At 46.9% G+C, this 17,096-nt stretch overlaps 1 protein-coding gene across 3 annotated transcripts in view; it reads left to right on the top strand.

The window, feature by feature from the left end:
* The window catches only part of LOC141474104 (uncharacterized), a 43,681-nt gene extending 27,577 nt beyond the window's left edge, over positions 1-16,104 (top strand). For 2 of the 3 annotated variants that reach the window (XM_074161822.1, XM_074161821.1), the window contains 9 exons: positions 1,224-1,306; positions 4,556-4,711; positions 4,844-5,122; positions 5,786-5,943; positions 9,712-9,920; positions 12,588-12,655; positions 12,936-13,100; positions 14,020-14,091; positions 15,505-16,104. In XM_074161822.1, the coding sequence (XP_074017923.1) occupies positions 1,224-1,306; positions 4,556-4,711; positions 4,844-5,122; positions 5,786-5,943; positions 9,712-9,920; positions 12,588-12,655; positions 12,936-13,100; positions 14,020-14,091; positions 15,505-15,618 (1,304 nt within the window). In that variant the 3' untranslated portion in view covers positions 15,619-16,104. Of the gene's footprint in view, positions 1-1,223; positions 1,307-4,555; positions 4,712-4,843; positions 5,123-5,785; positions 5,944-9,711; positions 9,921-12,587; positions 12,656-12,935; positions 13,101-14,019; positions 14,105-15,504 lie in introns of all 3 variants that reach the window. The other variant, XM_074161823.1, reaches the window with a different exon arrangement.
* The last annotated feature ends 992 nt before the right edge of the window (positions 16,105-17,096 follow it).

Here is a 17,096-nt window from a genome sequence, read left to right as displayed (position 1 = left end):
AGGATGGGCATTGCTCAGGGCTGTTGACATGGAACAGATATATTTTTTTGCTAGATTCAATTGCACAAATGAAGCCCTCACCCCAGGGATGCTGGGGGAAAGCAGAAGCCCACTGGGAATTATGAGGGATTGCTTTCACAGGGGGAGCTGCGTTTGGTAGCTCCTCTTGGTGGTTCTGTTTCCTTCTGGCTGCAGGAAAGACCGAGCCATATTTCCTCAGTTTGATGTTAACCTTCACCACAAGGCAAGAACTCAGCACCCAGCCTCAATGGCAAAATGTTCTGTGCCAGGGATGAATGTTATGAAAAAAGATATTCTTGTAATTGGAAATATCTATAATCTTGAGCTGGAACCCTATAGGCAATTCAGCCTACCAAGGTGACCATTCTATTACGGGAAAAATTCCTGTCCTTGTCCTGGCAGGTGGAACTCTGTTTGCAGAGAAATCCCGGTGCATGCAGTTCTAGGGATATTTTAAGAGAGCTTTGGGATCCAAAATAAGGCTGACATTTTTTTGACACGGTCTTTCTCTTTACTGGAGGATACACAATTACATTCTTCCAGGCAGTGAAACGTAAACGTATTTTGTGTCTTGTCACCGAAGTACTTAGGAGTGTGCAAAGAGCTTGAAAGGAGCCCAGCCTGAGGCTGCAAGGCAGAAGGTTGCTACTTAATAGCATAGGAATAAATGTGCCTGAGGACCAAGCTGTCCTGTGATTGCTTTCTGTAAGTGGGTTGTGGGGTTTTTTGTTTGTACCATCCTTTCGAGAGGCAGCTTCTCTGTGCAGTTGAAGGGAACCCACCTTACTGGATCTGCCATGGGTTCAGGAGACCTCACAGGCGTCTCTTGTAGTTGTTTCTCAACCTTCCAGTCGCCGCAGGTAGGGGCAGTGACCACTGCTCGCTGCTCTTCAGCTGCAATGGGTGAAGGAAATGAAGAAATAAATATCTTGTTCTGGGAGCAAGCACAGCAAGAGCTTGACCCTGACAGCAATAGAAGAGACGCTGGAGTGGAGGAAGTTCCCTGTATGGGCAGGACTCTTGAGAGCTGAAAAGAATGATGGTTCAGGTTTGTCAGGGAGTTTGGTTAGTCCCTATTAGTGCTTCACTGTAATTCCTGGGCTTGGAGAGATCTATGAGGTCAAAAGGAATTTATGGTAAGGAAGAGAGATACTGCACTTGCAAAAATAGCTCTCTTAAGCAAATTTCTTCTTTTCTTGCAGATACAGTTTTTAAACTCAGAGAAGAGAGCAAGCTTCTCCGGAAGGCCCACCAGGAAGTTCACTCTCAGCTCCTTAATGCCCAGGTGATCAATCAGGGGGTGTTTGTGGCCACATGGGACAATCTTCCACTGGGGTCTGGGACCATCACATGTTTTCTAAGTAACAGATCTAGCTATAAATTGTATTCCAGTGTATTTCTGCAGGAAAAAAAGCCCTGACATTTTGTGGATCTGGTGTTGTGCTCATGCTGTGGGGATGGTGTGAGCCTCTTCAGCACACTGGAAGTCCTGACCTCCCAGAATTCTGCTCACCCAGCTGAAGCTGGGAGCTCCCAGATGACTTCGGAGAAGGGGGAAGGATGTGTATGCTGGGAGAAGTGGGAGGACTTAATGTCTACAGTGTCTGTCTGAGGCTCTTGTGCTGAGCCAAGACGCAAGCAGCTTTGTAAAGACACTTTAAAAGTCATGTTGCAGTCTGAATTAGCCTTGCCTGTTGCTAATTAACAGCCTTCTGTCAAGTACTCCCTTGGTTTATGGGATAAGCCCAGAAGCAAGGAGCTAGTTGTGGTTAGATGTGGTTGACAACTAATTCTTTCCTCTGAACTGGATGCTGAACTTGAACTAGAGGTGGGGGGGGTGGTGGGTTTTGACTCCTACAAGATTGCTCTTGAGTTCTAGCCTGATCTGCCCTGCAAAATAGCAGGGACTAAGTGGCTCTGGGGATTGCAAACTTCACAGATGATGGATTGCTCCAGGTGGGAAGCCCAGGTTACTGACATTGCCGACTGCTGTCACTTGGTAGCTCTTTGGCTCCTGTCAGATGTGGTTTGAGGGGTCTCAGGTGGACCATCAGTATATTTAACTTGCTTGCCTTCATAATTGTGATTAATTGTGATGTAATTGTGACTGAACTGCTTTTTGACCCTGCTCCTCCGTGTGGCGAAGGCAGGCTGGGGAGATGCTCTGCAGTGATACTGCCCGCAGTGTGTGTGTTGGAAACTAAACAAAGGCTTCCAGTCTCTGTAGGGGTCACTCCAGCAAGCCCATGCCAGGAATTGAAACAGCATGTGACTACAAGCTTCTCCAGTGCGCTGGGAAGCCTACGTTCACACCTCCTGCTATCAAAATGCATTTCAGCCTTCATTTTTAGGCCTCCTGATCAAATTTTCAAAGGTAGCTCCCAACGTCACTGCTCCGTAGCTTGTTCTTAAGCGCCATTGAGACCCAGTCAGCTCCCATCATACCGGCCTCTGCCATTGACACCTTGGATCAATATCTGTTGATCAAAGGTCCTCTGTTTGTCATTATGTATTTCTACTTCTGCCTTGCTGGGTCGATGCTGAGTGCGTTTGCGTCTGGCACACCACGTAGCACCAGTCCCGAATTGCTCTTCGGCAGAGAACCCTTCAAATGCTCTTTGGTTAGCTGGGTGGCGTTAGGGAAAGCAGTCAGCAGTCCAAGTGTGCAAACTAGTCCGTGCTCTGAACAGCATTGGAAAAAAAAAAACTTGATTAGAGATGGCTGAGGCTACAAAATCAAGCACTTGCAGACTGGGCAACATGGTGGCAGCTCTTGTGCTGCCTGTTTTAACTTTTGGCCTTTAACTTGCGGTTTGCAAGAAACAGCTCACTCGCTACTTGCCAAAATTAAGAGTGAGCAAAAGCAAAAGGATTTTCCCTGGTTTGGGAGACGCGGCTCAGCGCCCTGCTCGGGATGTACTAGGCAATTGTGTAATGAAATTGTCCTCCAACCATCTGCCCGCCTGCTATTTCTGGCTCTTACAGAAGTGGTTGGTCCCCATGATTTCAGAAAATACTTTGGATCTTTTTGACAATCGGCCTAGTGTTAAATCTTAAAGTTTTCTGCTCAGTTTTCTGATGGGTCCTTTGTAGTGTCTAACCAGTAAGGAGAACGGAATTTCATTTGCCTTCAGCGGGGCGAGATGCCATATGGTAGAGCAGACACCCACAGAGACTCCCAGCTTCTGTATCAGCACTGCGGTTCTTCCTCGCACAGAGTACCCTGTTGCTGATCTTGCTCCCTTCTGGCAGGTGAAAGTTTGGAGGAGTAATTTGCATTCTAGATATGCTTGTTTTCCAAGGATTCTGACATGTTTCACGAGCCCAGCCTGCAATAGCTGTCGGATCAGTTGTCTGCCAGGTAAAATGAGGCATGGAGGGATCAGGCAGTGCTTGCTGTGATGGGGTGCAGGCAGCACGGAGGGGTCTGTGCATTAAGGCTGGTCTAAAGCTTCTGGACCAACCGCCTTAACAGGCTGTTGGTGAGTTCTGCTTCCATCCAGCTTGTTCTGACTCGAAGCAGCCCCCTACTAGCTAGGCCTATAGCCCATGAACTGTTCTTGGCTTCCTTTTCCTTTCCTCATTCCTTTTGTGTTAGCTTTGAGTGGTTTTGTTGGGATTTGTTTTGTGGTGTGTGGTGTGTTTTTCTTTTAATATGAATTTTAAGGTCAAATTTCAGGGGGAAGAACTGAAATCAACAGAGCCTGCTCAGGAATTAATTTCCTGCTAAACTTTCCTTGCTGCTTGGAAGCTTTCCTACTCTGCCCAGTCCCTAATTTTGTCTGTTTCCAGGTACCCTGGGAAGCGTATGGAAAGCTCTCCCCCCTCACTTTCCTATAAATAACTGAGGTAGGAGTGGGGAGCTTTTCCTGAGTAGCTTTATCAAGCCCTGCTTTTCAGGGCTGAAGATGGAAGAAATAAGCTGCAGTAGAGAGAAAGGTGTTGCATTTGCTTAACAGTCCAGGAGAATCAATTTTCATTTGTCTTGCAAAGTGAATTGAATTGTCAAGTGGGATTATGCCAATTATCGTCAGCCCTGCTGAGATGAGCACATCCATGGAGAAATGCCTCTATAGGAAGAAAAAAAAAAACAGCTGACCTGAAGGTACATGTGTGTGAGGCACAGGAGGAGAGGGAGCCACAACCAACAAACCCAGGATATAATTTTTGAGCAAAGGCAGGAGTTCTGTCAATGACTTGTGCATCAGGTAATGAATCAGCGTCATGGGTCAGCGCTTCCAGGGTAAAATTATGCCATAAAATAAGACACAAGACTGGCAAAAAGGGGGAAATACAGAGTATCCATGAAATCTGGAGGGAAAACTGAAGACTATCTTGGACTTGTCATTAATGGTTGTGGATTATCTCCAGCTTCCATACATGTAAAATATATATATATATATATATATATATATATTCCATGCTAGTGTATCTGTGCTGAATAACTGGCCGTAGAAGCATGGCTGTACCCAGCAAGGAGTTGTTTAACCCTGTTATTGTGTGGGGTTTCTCTGTATCCTTCTCATCCCCTCAGGCCCAGATGGAAGAGTTCAGGCAGCTCAAGGAAGCTCTACAGAAGATGCCAAGCTTCAAAGGAGGAGGAGCTGGGAAGGGGCAGCAGCAGTTCCAAACGCTCAAGGAGCAGCCTGTGGTCCCAGCCAACAGCCAGTTGCAGCTCGTGAGGCAGAAGGTGTGGTGCTCCCAGAAAATCCCAGGGAGGAGAGTTCTGCAGGGCTTCTGTGGGTTTTCAGCACGGGGCTTTGAACCGGAGGGAGCTGAGCTTGTTCCTTTAGAGTTTGCTCTTGTCCTTTCTTCCTTGCAGGCTTTTCCAGTCAATCAGGAGAATCACCCTGGTGGGAACCCCCTGGCCTCACAAGTCTCTGGGGTTCAGAAGCAGGCGGATGGCCCTCTGCCGCAGGGCCAGAACTTGTATGGCAACGATGGCCCGAGACCACAGGCTAACGTGCTCTTCACCCATCCGGCCCCGCTGCAGGATGCCAATTCGCTGCCGGGGGCTGTGCCAGCCTGGCCAGCGAGACGCGGGGATGGCCATGTCATCCGATTCACCCGGACCATGAACAGTCTACCCAACGGGAACCCAGTGAGTCCTGTGCACTTGCTGCTTGGTTTGTGTAGCCCTCGCTTTTGAAGCTCAAACCTACGACCTGTGTAACGACATGCATGTGTGCATTCCACTTCCCTCGTGGAAACTCTCCTGGCCTCAGCTTTCAGGCTCCTGAGCATCCTTAAGAGTTTGTGGTTTAGTGACTGGGGTTATTCTTCTAGATCCTGCCAGATCTGCAAGGAGTAAATCAGAAAAGCAGCTCCTCTGCATCCTGGGGGGATTGAGAGTGAGCTGATGGAAAGCAAATCCCTTAAAAAAAAAAAAAAAAAAAGACAATAATTGCAGTGTGGTTAGACTATAATTACAGTAACTATTATAATGGCGACATGTCTGCGGTATTTTTAGACATAGTTTTCTTGTTCCTCTTTTCTTGGAGATTCACCTACCCAAGACAAGCTTGGGTCACATAGGATCCACATTATGTCCTCTTGGCTGTGTGAAAGGAGAAGGACCTCTTTTACTGCAGGCTGGCTGGATGGGAGTGTAGATTTGTTCTGGAGCACTTCTGAGTCTGTTCTTCTTTGATAAAAAGATTTTTCTGGCCCTTAAGCCTGCCCAAATGCATGGGAGGTCTGCAGGTATCTGATAAGATTTGGAGCTTGTGTATATCCCGAGCGTATCTATGTGTCTTCTCTGCAGGATGTAAAGATGGTGATGCGCATCCAGGTGAAGAGCAATGAGGAAAGCCAGGCTCCTGGGTTGTCCCCATCTGATCTGAAACAACCCTCTGCAGCAGACAAACCTCAGCTGCCAGAGAGCCACCACTCCCCAGGGAACAAACCGGTGCAAATGCAAAGGTTGGTGAAACAAAGCTCCCTCCTACTCTCCACGTTCAGGCTGGAAGGTACCATACAGGCTCGTCCCTGCTCTCTCTTCTTGTGTTTATCATGGTTTCTGCTTGAAAGATGGTTGAAGAAAATGTTAGTTATTGGTTCAACGGTCATCTAATTCTTGTAACTGAGTGATGCTGCCAGGTCTCGATCTCAGCTGAAGACAAGTCTTGTTGCAGGAATTGCTGTGGGATTGAACGCACAGAATGCTGGCCAAAAAAAAAAAAGGCTCTTATGTTATTGGTACATACTCTGTAGGCTGCCTTGGTGTTTGAACTGTTTGGTAAAGTGTTTGTGGAGAGGAGAGAGAAAGAGGAGTTACTGCTGAGTGAGACCAGGTCAGCGTGGATTTCCTACTAGCCTAGAGGAGAGGGTGGGATGGGAGTCTGAACTGACTTCAAGAAATCTCCTCCCTTTCAGTGATGGTGAGTTAAATATCCTGTTTTGTTTAGCGAACTGAAGAATTTCTGCGTGACGGAAGCAACCCACCTGCAGCAGCAAGGGTGGCTAAAAATTCCTTCAGTCTCTATAAATAAGAGACATTAAGTTGTATGCTAGAGCTGCAACTTGCTCATTTTCCCCACTAATTAATCAGTAATTTGCCAAGCTCTGCAGGAATACAACCAGACCTTGAAGTTCTGAAAGCTTCTCGTCTCCAAGGTTATATGGTAATCTAGAAGCAGCAGGCAGCCAGCCCCTTTAGGTTTCCTCTTGTTCTATCACTTATTCCTTGGGAGAAGAGACCGACTTTTCCTTGCTCCAACCTCCTTTCGGGTAGTTGTAAAGAGCGAGAAGGTCTCCCCTCAGCCTCCTTTTCTCCAGGCTGTACAATTCCAGTTCCCTCAGCCACTCCTCATGAGACTTGTGCACAGGAGGGACTGTTGACTCTCTCAGCAGCACTCGCAGAAGACCAGTCTGTTTTGCAAAAGGAAGAAAATGTCTTTCAGAAGCTGCAATTCATCAAAGTCTGGCCATAATCCAAAAACTGACTCTGAAAATAGTGCTTCCTCATTTAACTTATTTATCCCCTGTGTGTGTCCAGGTCATATCTGCTCTGTCTACTGGAGCAAACAAGATTTAATTTCTCTTTTATCTCTAGAGGAGACTTCTGGATTTCATTCTAAATTCAGCCTGGTCCTACCCATTCTTTTCTGCCATTTTTGTTTTGTTCCCTTAACCTGTAATCTTCCCACGGCAGAGATTGTGCTTTGTGTATTTCCTTAAAGGGTAACGTCCTCCCTGTACTGCTCTGATAGATAACATCTGCACGGACAGACGCTACAGGGAGGGACTTGTGTGGGTGTAGCTGAAGGTGAGGGTTGAAGTTGTGATGGCAGAGTGGCCTTTCCTCACCTACGCAGAGCCTAGAGAGGATGCTGTCACCACCCTGTGGAACAGAAAGTTTCACTGAATTATTTTTTTTTTTTAGAGTTGGAAGGGACCATAGAGATCATCCAGTCCAACTCCCTGCTGAAGCAGGATTGCCCAGAGCGTGTCAGAGCATGTTACTCAGGGCTGCATCCAGGTGGGTCTTGAAAATCTCCAAAGAAGGGGACTCCACACCCTCCCTGGGCAGCCTGTTCCAGGGCTCTGGCACCCTCACTGTGAAGAAATTTCTTCTCATATTTGAGTGGAACCTCCTATGTTCCAACTTGTGCCCGTTGCCCCTCGTCCTCTCACTGGCAACCACTGAAAAGAGTCTGGCTCCCTCCTCCTTCAACCCACCCTTCAGATACTTATAAGCATTGATAAGGTCTCTCCTCAGCCTTCTCTTCTCCAGGCTAAAGAGTTCCAGCTCTCTCAGCCTTTCTTCAAATGCAAATATTTCAACAAATGCAAATACTGGATTTGTTTGGCAAATGGTTTCTGCAAGGACAGAGATCATGCTATGTTTGGTGGTTTTTTTCTTTTCCTGGACCTATCATCAAGAAATTACTGAGCAGCTGGAGGCTGTTAGTTGCACTGCGTGAGATTTGTGATAAGGAGCGCACAAACCAACCTTCTCCAGGTGGTGTCAATGCCAAGAACAATATCCAACTGCAGCAGAGCACAAAAGAGGCCACGCGTTCGATGCCAAGAACCGTTGCATTGGGTGGCTGAGACCAGCAGATTCCAGATGAGCTTTCGATGGCCGATTTGCATTTTGATGGTTTTATAACGGGGAAACCTGAGCTGGAGGCTGGCTTAGGATTCTTTTTTTTTCTTAATGAAAGTTTCGTGTGGTGGTAGTATGCTGGCTTAAAAACCTGCTGAAGTGAAGGCCACTTGTCCTTTCTCAGCAGTTAAAAACTTAAATGTCTTAAGTAGATTTTTACCTCTCAGCTGGCTCATGTAGCAGGACAGGTTAGACCAAGCAGTAATCCTGCCTGAAACTGGTGGTAGCTTACTCAGGTTTAAAGTTTGTTTCAGTCACTTCTGAGAGTTCCTATTACTGGGATTGAATCCCTTCCTTTAACTTTCTTTGTTTCTGAAGGTGTCCTTGAGTAAGGATATTTGGGAAGAAAACCCATCTTTGTGAGACAGCTCTGTCTTCTGGGCTTTTCAGGGGTTCACTCAAGCTAATATGAAGATAGTCCATTTCTTCTCTGACCTCCAACTCCTTTCCATGCTGTGGAACAGTGTTGTGCAAAGTGCTCTGCTGCTGAGCCTCTGGTTGGGCATCCACGTGCTATTGCTGCAGGCAGAGAAGCATTAACGAAACAAAAGTGTTGCATTTGGCATATACCTTGATATCAAGGTATCCCTCTGAGGCACTTCTGTTAAGCAGGAAGCAGATGTAGATATTGATGTAGACATCAGGAGACATGCATTTGAGGTGGAACCGTTACAGAGGAAGGAATTCCTGACTGTGGGTTGCCTGGACTCTCACAGATAGAGCTGTGTATGAATAATTGATTTTTCAGGTCAGTAGATGGATGAAAACATTTGGAGAGTGGTGGTAGGAAAAGCGGTAAATCATATTGGAACGTGGCTTCCCTCTCTGAGTGAAGAAACGAAGCACTTTTTTCCCATGTTCACCTAAAAAACAAATAAACCAAAACAATATGTGAATGTTTCCTTTCAGCTAGGTCTCCTTCCACTGTTTGGGTTTGTTCAGGGAACAGATGCATGCTACGGGAGAGTTTTATAAACAGATGCTGGTTAAAGTGTCCATCCCAGTTGCAAAGCTTCGTAAACAGCTTGTAGCTTTAAAAAAAAAAATAATTATCAGACAAGGGAAACTGTCAATTTTGTGTTGTAGTTTCCCTGTTTATTTTGAAAGATTTTTTTTTTTTCTCCTTGTAGACCAAACTCTACAGTTTTCCTCCAGTAGCATCTTCATTTTAAGTTAAGTTGGAATGAGAAAGAGAACTTTTGTGTTTGATATTTTTTTCAAGAACTTAGATCTGTGGGTTTGGGTATGTGTGAGGCAAGAGTAAGTATCTACTTAGAGCTGGAGTTTATTGCTATGTTATTGGATGGATATGTTACTGTATCATATGAATAATATTAAAGCAGTTCTACAATTAATTGTGTTTATAAAGCATAACTTTGCTTTTATGTGGCGTATTAAATATTCTGTTTCAAGCAGATATCACAGTAACTAATACAATCTGCTAGTTTTACCAAAAAGTTAAATTAGGACAAACTTCTGCATGTGTTGGAGGAGTTTATTTTCCTCTACTTGCATTGTGAAAAATCTCCTGATATACTCAGGCAGGGGGAATTCTGTTTTGTTTTGTACCCTTGTTGCAGCTGGAAAGACCTGGTTAACAAAGTGAATGCCCAGATGGATGAAGAACAAGGGCGCAGTTACCCAAAGAGCCTTCATTTTGATGCCAAGCCTGGGGAAGAGATACAGCAGGGCAGCCCACAGCCCCCTGCTCAGAAGAGAGGGGAAGAGCAGCAAACGGCTCATCGGGAAGGCGAGAAGGGAAGGACAGATGATGAGGAACTTGAAATGGGTATGGCTTCCATATTCCTATGCTGCGCAGTGCTAATTTATTGCTAATCAAGGTGGGGAGCGAGAAAAGCTTTCTGCTTGTGTTAAAGGAAAAACTTACAACTCTTGCAAAATTCTTGTACTTTGATTTTCCTTTGTCAAATGAAGAGCCTGGACAGTTTTCCATTTTTGTTCCCTGTTGTCTTGCATCCTCACTCATTTCCAAGGTAGTGGACTCAAAATCTGTGTAAATTAAGTCAATTCTTCTTTCTTTCCTATGGGAGCGATGGGGAAAACATCACTGGATTTTTGCAAGTTTTGATCTCAGTCTCCCATAGAAATTGATTTAATTTTTTTAGAAGTAGGTTTTTTTAACTTACTCAGGGCAGACAGTTTCCTAGCTGTCCTTAAGGGGCTAAAAGCAAATAAATTCAAGGGCAGCTAGTTGTATTTGTCAGCCAGCCAACAGAGCATCTACAGCTATTTTAAAGCCTGGTAAGTAGCTGCATTTGGGCAATCGGAGGCCAGCTCTTAGAACAGCGTGTTAGAATTCCTGGTTCTCCTGACCCAGATCTGTTCAGACCCCTGTGCATTGACTCGCTCAGCTAATCACAGGTTGGGAGAAACATTGGACTCGCTGTAAAGTTCATCATCACACCATGGAACCAACTAATGAATAATCTATCAGATGATGAGTGTGAGGACAGAATCCTTTCTTTGCTTCCATTTCCAGGTGAGGTTTATCGATTGGCCTGAAATGGCAGTCGCATGTGAGAGGCAAAATGAGGGAACAATTGAACGACTATTTTTGTTGTGTGAAACAGAAAACAGCTGTAAAACGACTAGATCTTTCAGAAAATCACAGTGGGTGGAGGCTTGGAGCACTTCCATAGGCCCAGTAACAAAGGGAAGGTTGACTTAATTGCAGCTGTTTGTCTGCGAGTGTAAGGGGGAAGCTACAAATTTCCTTTGGAAGCAAATAAAGAAGACATTAAAAATGTATTACAGTGAGCCAGTCTGAGCTAAAATGGGTTTTTGAGCAGAGGTGTCCAGTCTGAGTCTGTGCAGAGACGCTCTGCTGCGCTCAAGGGGCCGGGATAGGCAGTGGGAACGCTTCGTGAACACATTTATTGGCTGCGGACTCTACCATCGATTTCTTTTGCACGTGTGGGAATAACCTGGAGAACCTGGAAGTTAACTAGTTACCTTTGTCGAAGAGAGACACTGAAATGTAGATATGACTCATGCGGATTCTGTGTGTTGCTAGACTGAGGTAGAATGACTAAGTAGGTGGCTTTTCATGTAGCTCACTTTTTTTTTCCTGCGGTCCTGAATGCGATAAGGCAGGGAAGCTGGGAGCTGAGACTCTTGTGAGGATCTCATTTGAAATGCTAACTTGCATCCCCTTAAACATTACAAAGATGGTCTCAGCCTGGTCTCTTGACAGTAGATTTTATTATTTTTTTTTTTTTTGGCTCTGGATTTGGAACAGAGGAGGGGTGTCATGGGGCAGAGGCAAAGGTCAGCGGTTCTAACTGAATATTGGATGAAAGGGCTGAAATCACCCAAGATGTGCGATCTCCTCCCAGGGTGTTGGCTCAGTTCACTCTCTGAGGGTAAAGTTCTCCCTCCCAGAACAGCAACAGTCAGGTACCTGCTAATGTTTGTGCAGATCCTCGTTTGGAGAGGAGGTTTGGTATTGCTGTGCTTCCCCACAGCTACGTTCAGCTGCTATTTCGTGTTCTGCTGACCTGATTTGCAGCAAGTCCCCTTAGTGGGACTGAACTAATTGGTTCACATCAAAGTGAATTCTAGCCTGAAAAGAAAAGGCCTCGTGGCAGGTATAAGGCAGAGTGAGGACCAGTAGCCCCTGACCTCTGTGTCCTAATTGGAATTAACAACCAGAGTGGTGACTCGACTGCCCTGGCCGTGCTGCGGTCAGTTGGGAACGCTGCTGTCTCACAGGTCGCTGTAAAGTTTTGGGGAGAAGCACTCGGCCCATGGTGATGGCAGACAGAGCGGTGAGTGCCAGAGCTGGGACACTTGAGAGCCACATCCAGTTTGGGGTGAGGATTAGGCTTTTACTTAGTTGAAAGCAAAGGCTTCATTTTTAAAAGGCTGTGGTGTTTTTTTTTCCTCTCATTTGTGCTCTCCTCCTGCCCTGACTGTCCCCATCCCTGGCACGGGGAGCTTGCCCCTTGTTCTTGTCGAAGGGGAAGGTGGCATGGAGATACTGACCTGCCGTGGTCTAGTTTGGCTCCTGGTGATGGTCTCACCGGCTGCGTGGCTGGGATGCTGCTACAGATGTTGCCCAGATGTAGCAACAGCATGAGGGAAAGATGCATCTTAATATAGGTTCAGAGCTCTTTGTTGTCTTTATCATACATGTATTTCAGGAAGGTACAGGCGTGCTTCAACGCGTGCCTGTGCCCCAGCCTTGGGGACAAGGAAGCGGTTTTGGCAGCTGTAGGAGCTTAGCACTGCTCTGCCCTGAACTCCTGCAAGTGGCATTGAAGACACATTCCTCTGAAAACACACAAAGAGCATCGTCTGCCTCGAGCTGCAGGCAGGTCGAGACAAATCCCTACATGGCATGGAGTTAATACAGCTGCTCCCCAACAGCGGGGATCTTAACTGGTGACACTGACTTCTGAGAGAGTACTCTGATAAGTGTCCCTTTTCCTGGCAGATGCAGGAGTGATTGAGAGAGAGGAGAACTTGCATTCTCAGAAGGACCCTGTTGTCCAGGAACCAATGGTAGGTAACACTGCCATTCTGTTATCTGGGTGCAGCCCTACCTCTGAATGAGAATCTGGCTGTCCCAGTTGAGCTGATGCTTTCCCAGAAGTTTCTATAACATGCAACTCCAAATGTCTTGGTTCAGGAGGGATTCAGAGGGATAATGAAGACTGGGGGTTTTGGTTTTAGAACAGTTAACGTGCTACAAGCCAGCACTTCATGCTTGCTGGGGAAGGCAGCAAACCTTCTGTCTCCCAAGGGGATATCCTGGTATTCACAAGAGGCTTTTCTTGTCCAGATGCCAGACGATGCTGCAGATCCTGCCCAGGATCCCAATAACCAAGGGGAGGATGAGTTTGAGGAAGCTGAGCTGGAGAGACCTGACTTTGAAGAGAAGGTGGGAGGCTTGGAGAAGTTTAAGGAGCACAGCATGAAAGAAGAGTCGAAGGAGAAGCCACTGAAGGTGAGGGCAACCAGGAAAGACCAGGGAGAGGTCCCCAGCTATGAATGAGGGGAGGCAGAGAGCTTAAGGTCTCAAAGGAAAACATTGTGTTCCTCGATGGATCCATAATCCCACTGCAAGGGTATGGCAAGCAGGAGAAACCTCTTTGAGTGAGAACTGGTGGGTGGGTCAGTACCAGAACTTGTTCTGGCCCTGTCCTCTCTGCTTGTTGAAGTCAGCCCTGGCTTTTGCAGCACCTACGTGGCTGGAGAGGCATCGAATGGGAGATGGCTCACGCCACAGCTGTTACTGCGGAGGTGCTGTATCTTTTCAAGCACTTCAGAGACCAAAACCAGAGACAATAACAGGGACCTCTGCTGTTCCTGGGATGGGTACGCAGCAGGATCTTGGCAGCAGCGAGGACACGTGAGAACTCTGCCTCCTTGTTTGCCTGCCTGCAGATGGAATCCATTTATTTTGCAAAGTGCTTCTTGCTGTCTGAAGCCAGACACTGCATCAGGGAAGTGTTAGCTTGTTTTGACCGGCAGCTGAGTGTTGCTTGTTTTTAAAAAGGAGTGCTTTATCTGTCAGGTTCTGAAATCATGATTAATAGTCTGGCTTAAAAAAAAAAAAAAAAGAAATCCAGCCAATGAAATCAAACAAAGGGATGTTGGCACCAACACCTCCTTAAGATTAGCGCAAATGTGGAAAGAATTAGTGGCATGGAATCATGGAATCATTTTGGTTGGAAGAGACCTTTAGATCATCAAGTCCAAGCATTAACCCAGCACTGCCAAGTTACCACTACACCATGTCCCTCAGCACTACATCTACATGTCTTTTAAATACCTTCAGGGATGGCAACTCAACCGTTTCCCTGGCAGGGACTGGAAGTAGGTTGGGGCACTGTCAGCAGTGTCTGACTTTCTGTATTTTTCAGGATGCTGGCAGACCTGCCAAGCCCGGGGAAGACCCAATGGATGACTATCAAGAAGATCAGGAGCAAGAAATTGTACGACACCAAGGTTCTTCCTCTTTCCCTCTCTGGTGTGGTGGTTACCTGGGTGTGTTGGTAGCCAGGAGCAGAGTATGGCTCAGCTTTTTGGAAACCAAATGTGAGCACTGACTTCAGTTTTGTCTCTGCTCGGTGAGGTGGGTCTCCAGAACAAACCTGGAGACCTCTTACCTCTGCTCCCTTTTCTTTTTCAGGTGTTCAGGGCACCCTTTGTGCTCTGTCTCCCCTCCTCCTTTCTTTCTGCATCCATCTGCAGCAGTTGAGCTGTGAGATGTTTTCCAAATAGCAGCTGGGGTGAATGACAAGCTGTGCCGGTGCAGTTAGGCAACATCAATATGTGTTTCTCCAAGCATCACCCTGGGTTTATTCCTGTGGTGAGAGATTCATTGGGAGCCCTGTAGTCTGCTGCTGCACAGGTCCTACCGGGTCTAGCCTGTGTCTGAGGAAGAGCTGGGTTAGAACTTCACCTGTACTTTGAGGAGGGTCATTGGGTTACAGCCAGCAAGTCAAACAAAGGTATGGGTGGCAGAAGAATGTGTCCTCCCACTCCTGAGCCAAGTTAGGAGGTGGTACATTGGTTGGGCCACAGTTGCCAGGAAGCAACTGCTAATCTATTTGGCTGAAAACAGGTATTATTGCTGTGTCTCGGAGCCACAGGGCTACTGTAGTCAGTGACAAATTGGCATTTCTCTAGGAGAAAGATTGGAGGCCACTAAAAATTAAGACCATGAGCACTAGAGAGGATCACCCTGGTGACTTCTGGCTCATGTAGATAGAAATGAAGGATCCTCTTCCAGTTTTGTTCATCCTCTCCGTGCCCTTTGTGAGTGGCTGCTGCTTTTCCTGCAGTTTCAGCACGAATCCTGAGGGAGTGAGGGCTTGGGCTGCCTGCTGGGAATGAAGAGGATGGGGAAACTGAGGGTGGACAGAGCAAAGTTGATGTTGGGAGCTATCCTTATTTACCCTGCGTGTAGAACCTGGCTTGTACACTGGATAGTTGGACCTAAAGGTGCCCATGGAGGCTGTGCTGGCTGCTGCACATCATGGGTGGGATTTGTTACCGCCTTAAATGTGGTGGCTGGAGGATATCTTCTTCTACTCGTGTAGCAGTGGCAACAGGCTGAGGTGTTAAAACCACCTTGTAATGCCAGGATAATAAATGTGCTTAAAATGAACAGGCCGATCGTGGCAACACAGGCTTCTTACCTCTGTGTCTTGGCTAAGTGCCTTGCCAATGACACCTAAAAGTTCCTGGCAGGGATGAATTCTGCCCTGTTTTCCCGAGTTTCCCAAGCTGGGCTGCTGTGGTAGAACTTGGGATCAGCTCAGTGTGCTTCTATTTAGGGTCTCCTTTCCCAGGCCTTGCTGATTTTATTTTTTTTCCTTCCTGGCTGTTCCCTCTGCACTCAGGAGGATCATGGAGGTGAGGTGGATGATAACGATGACCTGGAGCTTGTCCAAGACCAGAAGGACCATGCAGGCATACAGCAGCGAGCTGATGGCAAGAAGGATGACTACTACTGAAAGATGCTGAAGGAAAATGGAATAAGCTTAGGAATGAGGGGATGGGAAATCCTCCCGGGAACTGGCTCCTGTGTTAAACACTGCCCGGAACAGACAAAGGCAGGAGGAGGTAACTGTCTTCGCAGGCACGGAGCAGGGTACTTGCAGATGTGCATTACACCTACACGTGTGGGGCTGTTGCTGCCTCTCCGGTCAGTAGCATGGAAGTGCTTTCAGACTGTGGGAATGATTTTTATCCTGCTGCTTCTCTTAGAAGCACTTTTTGACTTACTGTGTTCTCCACCTTCTTGTTTTCCCTACCCCCTCCAAAGCTGGAGAGTTCTTATTTTTTTAACCCCCTGGGCAGCGGAGGGGTGCCTGAACTGGTCCCTGGACTTACTCGACTGATTGCTAATACAAAGGAATCTGTCTTCATACAATATTTTGCTCAGTAGTGTTTCTTTAAAACACCCTTTGCTCCCATCAGAGTAAAGTAGAGAGGAAGTCAGCCTGTTTTTTGTCTGGAGTAATGTAAGGGTGATAACTAACCATGACCACCAACAGAAATGACTGTGTGCCAGCCAGTGTGTGTGTGTGTATGAATGACTGGATCCTCTTCCCAGTGCAGAGACCCTTCCCAGTGACTCAGAGCAGATGCCTGTAGAGTTGTCAGTCCCTTGGCGTTGAGCTGTGACTGTCCTGCTGGGCTTGGAGCCTCCCCATCTGATGCTGCGCATCATATCTTGGCATCGCTGCTGCACCCCGGGTTCCTGGAGATGTGTGGGCTGGCTGAGCTTGGATGGGCTCTTCTGCAACAGCGGCAGGGGCTGCCACACAAAGAATCAGCTGCAACCCTGCAGTAACCTCTGCGGGTCACTAGCAGTGAATGATGCACTTCATGGCACAGCCGCCGGTCCCTCTGATGGGATATTCTCTTTATTTTGTGTAGCATTTTGGTGGTGTGGATGCCCTCGGTGGGACATGAACAGAGTCTGGGAAGGGCCAGGCTATCTCCTGCTTAAAGCTTTCAAATGTAAGTAGCAGGATGGGAGCAGACATCCATTTCTGTGATGTTCAAAAACCTTACTGCTGTTGACGATGCAGCTGCAGCGTCCCCCCAGAGCTGGCCCTGCCCTGCCCTCCTCAGGCAGAATGTGTGGCAGCATGTCCCAGCCTGCAGCTGCCTCAGAACCTCTTCCCTCCATGTCTTCCTGACATACACCCAGCTTTTGGCACCTCCTTGGGTGCCCTGGGTTGTCGAGGATTCCCAAACAAGCATGAAAAGCTTGCTAAGGATGAAATCTGGTGCACAGGAGAGGGGGGGGAAAAAAATTAAAAAATATATGGAAGAGTATTCATGATGGTGGATATAAGTGAATATTTGGAGCCTGACTAATGTAATTGCATCCTGTTCAGCTTCTTTCCAGTCTCCCAACATTTGACAGGGAGCTAAGGTCAATTTTGCTCCTTCTAGACAGGTGTGGTTTTTAATCAGCCAG

The sequence above is a fragment of the Numenius arquata genome, chromosome 20 (assembly GCF_964106895.1).
Source record: "Numenius arquata chromosome 20, bNumArq3.hap1.1, whole genome shotgun sequence".
Taxonomy (NCBI): Eukaryota; Metazoa; Chordata; class Aves; order Charadriiformes; family Scolopacidae; genus Numenius; species Numenius arquata.
Note: the sequence above shows the minus strand (reverse complement) of the source record. Positions and strands in the feature narration are given on the sequence as shown.